The 6,000-nt window shown below is 47.3% G+C and overlaps 1 protein-coding gene across 1 annotated transcript in view; it reads right to left on the bottom strand.

Moving 5' to 3' along the window:
• Nucleotides 1-1,559: 1,559 nt before the first annotated feature.
• Nucleotides 1,560-6,000, bottom strand: part of sfrp5 (secreted frizzled-related protein 5) — a 56,669-nt gene continuing 52,228 nt past the window's right edge. Inside the window, exon 3 of the mRNA XM_052027874.1 lies at nt 1,560-2,888. Within this exon, the coding sequence (XP_051883834.1) occupies nt 2,563-2,888 (326 nt within the window). The 3' untranslated portion in view covers nt 1,560-2,562. The remainder of the gene's footprint in view (nt 2,889-6,000) is intronic.

Below are 6,000 nucleotides of genomic sequence, written 5' to 3'. Positions count from 1 at the left end.
GGAGATGTGTGGGGCAAGTTTTTTTACACAGAGAGTGGTGGGTGCCTGGAATGTGCTGCCAGGCGTGGTGGTGGAGGCAGATATGATGAAACAGTTCAAGAGGACATGTAAACACGAAGGGAATATAGAGATATGGACCGTGTGCAGGCAGATAGGATTAGTTGCATTGGGCATCATGGTCAACACAGACATGATGGGCTGAAGGGCCTGTTCCTGTGCTGTACTGTTCTGTGTTCTATGTTCAACAATTTCAGATAATCAGCATTTCTGGGATTTTCCAGATTTCCAGCAGTCTGTCCAGATTCCTCAGGCAATTTCTGACAATTCTTCTTCTTGCCTGATAGCCGACCAGAATGATCACTAGACTTAGATCATCGATCCAGAGACACATTCCAATTCTACCCTCTCTCAGCCAACACGGCCACATTGGACCTCCTCCTCACCTCTCCCCGTCCTACCACTGACGCCCCTTCTCTTCACCCTGCCCCTCGTCCTCAACTTTAAACATGTTTGATTTCTAGATTTTCCCAGTTCAGATGAAGGACCATTGACCTGAAACGCCAGCTCTGTTTTCTCTCTCCACAGATGCTGCCTGACCTGCCGAGTAATTCCAGCACTTTCTGTTTTTATTTCAGATATTTAGCGTCTGCAGGATCCCGGGGTTTCACAAGACTGCTTTCCAGGATTGGAGGCAGGTTTCCACTGTGGATGAACTGTGGAGTCTGTGGGGAATACTTTGGGATAGCAGGGAAATGCCAAGTCTGTATTGCCGCATTGGCAAGCCATCTCACCTGAGCAAATCCCTGCGGGAACACCTTTGGCCTCGTAGTGATAGAGTAATACAGCATGGAAACAGGCCCTTCGGCCCAACTCATCCATGCCGACCATGGTGCTCACCAAGCTTGTACCATTTGCCTGTGTTTGACCCATATGCCTTTAAACCCCTCCCTATCCATGTACCTGTCCAAGTACCTTTTAAATGTTGTCGTTGTACATGCCTCAACCACTTCCCCTGGCAGCTCGTTCCATGTACCCACCACCTTCTCCGTGAAGAAGTTGCCCCTCAGGTCTCTTTTAAATCTTTCCCCTCTCATCTTAAACCTTTGACCTACGCCCTCTAATTTTTAGTCCCCCTTCTCTGGGAAAAAGACTATGCGCGTTCACCCTATCTACGCCCCTCATGATTTTATACACCTCTATAAGATAACCTCTCAGTCTCCTACGCTCTAAGGACTAAAGTCCCAGCCTGCCCAACCGCTCCCTGTATCTCAGTCCCTCGAGTCCTGGCAGCATCCTTGTAAATCTTCTCTGCACTCTTTCCAGTTTAATGACGTCTTTCCTTTAACAGGGTGACCAAAACTTTACACAATATTTTAAGGTATTAAGCCACTGGAGTTAACCTCAGACCCAGTAAAGTGTTGGTGTCTGATTTAGGACGGTGCTCTTGGTGTCCTCTGGAACTGTGGCCTTTCTCTTCCACTGTGCTGCAGCAGTCCTTGGCTGGGGTGCAGAGAATAAAAGGGAGATTATAACAGAAAACACCAAACCAGATATTTATAATGTACCATCATGCTAATTCTGGTTATTTTCTCTTTATTACTTTAATGTGAGTAGGTTCTTGACTGTGGCAATATTGATAGGCATTTAAAAAATACAAACAAGACAAATCAAAATAATATTTAGAAGAAAGAACAAAATAATCACTGTTGGTAAGGTAGCTCTAACATACAAGGTGTCATGTAAGTACAGACTCAAAAGTAACACTCTCTAGTCACCACACCTTAGGAGCAGAGTCACATCTTTTCACATTAGTGGTTCCAACACATACAAACATTTAATCCACAGTAGATGACCAGGGTGATTATCCCCATTCCCAAATAATGCATAATCAACAACCCTCGTTAAATTGTATGACGCTACAACAAAACAGCTATACCCTTAAGATCACATTGGGTGTTCCATCTCTGTCGGCAGCCGGTAGCGATGCATCGCTGTCAATTGATTTCATTTACAATCAAACCGTGGGTTGTGTATCTTCAACCCAATTCTTCCCTAACCCAGGGAGTCTGTGCCCCCTGGAGAGTCATCTCCTGACCGTAGCAAGTTTCCTTGCGGTTTAAGCCTGGAGCAGGTCTATAGAACCAGTTCTCCTCTGGAGTACTTGATCTGCATCACGTCAAACATCTCAGGATCCTGCTCTGTTATTCCAACATGCCACGTCAAAGGATCTTCCCGCTGCCAAGTTATCTAAGCCATATTATCTTTGGAGAGGGAAGAGAGAGATATATATAGAGAGAGCAAAAATTTGACTTATTTTTAACCTCTCGGATCTTGAACTTAAGTATCCATTCATCATTCACGTCCATTTAAAGGAGGCTTTCACTTTCCATCTGGTTATTGGCGCAAGAAAGATTATAAAGGAATTACTATATATGGACAAGATCATTCGATAAGGCTGGCAGAACCAAGTGTAATTTTTTTTCTTAACAAAGACGCTATAAAAGCAATTTTTGTGATTTTGCATAAGAGTCTGTCCCAAATGAACTACTTCCACAAGAGCAGTCATTGAAAGATGTGATGATATGTTGGACACTGGTAGGTTTTCATCATCTTCAATGCGTGCCTCAAATCCTTGTTCTTCTTGTCCCATCTGTGGATGACCGTGAGGAGAAATTGGTTGTCCCACTTGCGTCCCATGATGAGGAAGTTGCTGTTGGGGTTGTCCAGCTGGTTACAGGGACAGCTTGCTCCATTTTTTATGTACAGAACCAACTTCTTGAGATCCTTCTTCCTTAAGGGTCCCATCTTCAGCACCTTCTTCCTCCTCTGGGAGATGATTTTGCGATCTCCCTTCTCCTTCTTTATCTCCTTGATCTTCATCTTGAGCGCTGCAAAGACAAGGTCCCAGCAGAAATCATGAATGGGCCCTTTCAACTCCCGACTGAGATCGCTGTTGTATCATGATGGAGTCACGCAGCACAGAAGTAGGCCCTTCAGCCCATCTAGTCTGCACCCACCACCAAGCACCCATCTGCACTGATCCCATGTTATGCTCCCACACTCCCATCAATGCAACCCACCCTCCTGATTCTACCCCTCACCTACACACTAGAAGTAATATACACTGGGCAATTAACATTGTTGGAATGTGGGTGGAAACCCAGGTAGTCACAGGGAGAACTTGCAAACTCCACACTGAACAGCACCAGAGGTCAGGATCGAACCTGGGTCCTTGGAGCTGTGAGGCAGCAGCTCGACTAGGGAGTTTTTAATCAGTGAAGACAGATACCAGGTATTTATTCAAAACCTCTGCCATTTCCCCATTTCCCATTACTAAGTCCTCAGCCTCATCTCTAAGGAACCAACACTTACTGCAGTAGCTCCATTCACCCATACTCGTAGAAGCTCTTGCTTTCTCATAGCTCCGACAAACCTCCCCCAGGAGAGGAGCTAATCTTCACATCAGTGGGAAACGGTTCCACCTACCACGACTGCACTTCAGAACCAAACTCACCCACACTCAGAGACCAAGCTCCAAGTCATCATTGAACCGGTCACTCTTGAACTCTTGATCTCCCAATCTACCTCATCGTGGCCCTTACACTTTATTTCCCTACATGCACGGCACTTTCTCTGTAACTGTAACACTTTATTCTGCAGTCTGTTTCATTTTTACTACTTCGGTGTGATTATGTATGCCTTGATCTGTCTGGATGGCACACGAAACGAAAGCTTTTCGCTGTACACGTGGCAATAATAAACCACTACCAATCTGTATAACATGTCCTCTACCAGCCTGCCCCCAATGTACAACACTGCCTTCAGTCAGTGAAGCCTCACAACTGGACCCTGGAAAGCAAGGACCACTTCCCTTGTCACAGGATCCACACCTCGATGAAGTTCACCATCGCCTTCAATGCAACGGCACAGCCTTTCGTCGACTGAGGTAAAGGATATTTGAAGATCAATACCTCAGACTTGGCACACAACTCATGGTCTACCAGACAGCAGTGATCCCTGCCCTTCTATGTATACCTGTGACCTGGACTACTTACAGCAGGCACCTCAGGACACTGGACAAATGCCATCAACACTGTCTCTGCAAAATCCTCCAAATTCACTGGAAGGAGAAGTGAACCAACCCCAGTGTCCTCTCCCAGACCAACATCCCCAGCACTGAGTTGTACTCTGTCAGCTCCATTGGACAAGTTATGTCATTTTGCACGTTCAACGCCAGACTCCTACAGCAGACATTCTATTCCAAGTTGTGTCAAGGGATGAGATATCTCCTCCAGTCTCATCCCATCTCCTGTCCCATCTGTGGAAAAGTCTGTGGCTCCCATATCGTCCCCATCAGCCACCTCAGAACCAAAGTGGAAGTGAGTCATCCTTGGTCCCATTGGACCGCCTACAAAGAAGTCTGTGTGTGTGTGTGTGTGTGTGTGTTTGAAAGTCTTTGAGCGTGTGCTTGTGTACCTCTCCTGCCCCTGTGTGAACTATTCCCCCCCTCCCCCCCAGTGTTGAACAGCAGGAATTGTATCAGTTTGGAAGTGAGCTCATTGGCGACTTCTGGAGTGTGAGTGAGTGAGAGTCATCTCATGTGAAGTCTGTGAATGGCATGGACTGCCTCGCTGTGATACCAGTCCCAAACCGCAGAGAGCTGTGGACACAGCCCAGCACATCACAGAAACCAGCCTCCCCTCCATGGACTGTGTCTACACTTCTCGCTGCCTTGGTAAAACAGCCAACATAATCAAAGACCCCACCCACCCCGGACATTCTCTCTTCTCCCCTCTCCCATCAGGCAGAAGATACAAATGCTTGAAAGCACGTACCAGCAGGCTCAAGGACAGCTTCTACCCCACTGTTGTAAGACTATTAAATAGTTCCCTAGTTTGATAAGATGGACTCTTGACCTCACAATCCACCTCGTTGTGACCTTGCATCTTATTGTCTGCCTGCACTGCACTTTCTCTGTAACTGCAACACTTTATTCTGCATTCTGTTTTGTTTTCCCTTGTACTACCTCAATGTACTGTTGTAATGATATGATCTGTACGGATGGTATGCAAGACAAGTTTTTCACTGTACCTCGGTACATGTGACAACAATAAACCAATTTACCAATAAACCAATTTACCAAACCACAGGGGTCTGGAAAACGATGCAAGGATCCTTGTCAATGTTCATCCCAAGCAGCTGCAGAACAGATGGCCTGTTTCCAAGTATGCACACCGAGACAGACATCAACTGTTTGCCAACCCAGATATGGGATACCTAGCATGGACGAGTTGGGCTGAAGGGCCTGTTTCCATGCTGTGTTACACTATGACTTCATGCTGCTGGAAGATCATCAACTTGGTGTCAGGCACACTTGGGTTTCCCCGAAGCCTGTTGGTCTTCCAGTGTGGAAGGAGATGTCCACAAGGGAATGCTGCTAATTGGCACATCCCAGGGTGCAGGAGTCCGTGCTGAGAGATGTACTGAAGCCCAGCCCAGTACAGACTGACCACAATCTAGGGTCCTGTGTATCAGCCTCTCAAACACAACATGGGTGCAGTGTTTAACGAGGAGACACGAGTGGTGTTGGCACGTTGCAAGTGAATGTGTTGGTTTGATGGCCCAGTGAGTGTAGAGAGAGACGTGTACTGCTATGACACAGGTAGAGAGGAACAACCCTCGTATTCTGCCTGGGTGGTCTACAACCCAATGCCATGAACAGTGAAATCTCCAACTTCCAGTAACCTGCTTCCCCTCTGTCCCTTTTCTTTCTCCTCCTGATCTCCCCAGTTCCCCCTACGCCCACCCCAGCCCCTGATTCTTTCCCCTCGTCCACCCTCTCCATCTGCCCTGTCACCCACACACCCCTCCCACTGGGTCCCCTCCCCCCCACCGTTCCCATCTGCCCTCCCCACCTCCCTCCCGTGATTCCGGGCTCCACCTTCCTCTCCTGTTAGATCCCACCACCTGCAGCCCCTCTGTCACCTCCTGGCCTCTGTC

The sequence above is a fragment of the Pristis pectinata genome, chromosome 12, assembly GCF_009764475.1.
Source record: "Pristis pectinata isolate sPriPec2 chromosome 12, sPriPec2.1.pri, whole genome shotgun sequence".
NCBI lineage: Eukaryota > Metazoa > Chordata > Chondrichthyes > Rhinopristiformes > Pristidae > Pristis > Pristis pectinata.
This window is presented reverse-complemented; position numbering and strand designations above follow the sequence as displayed.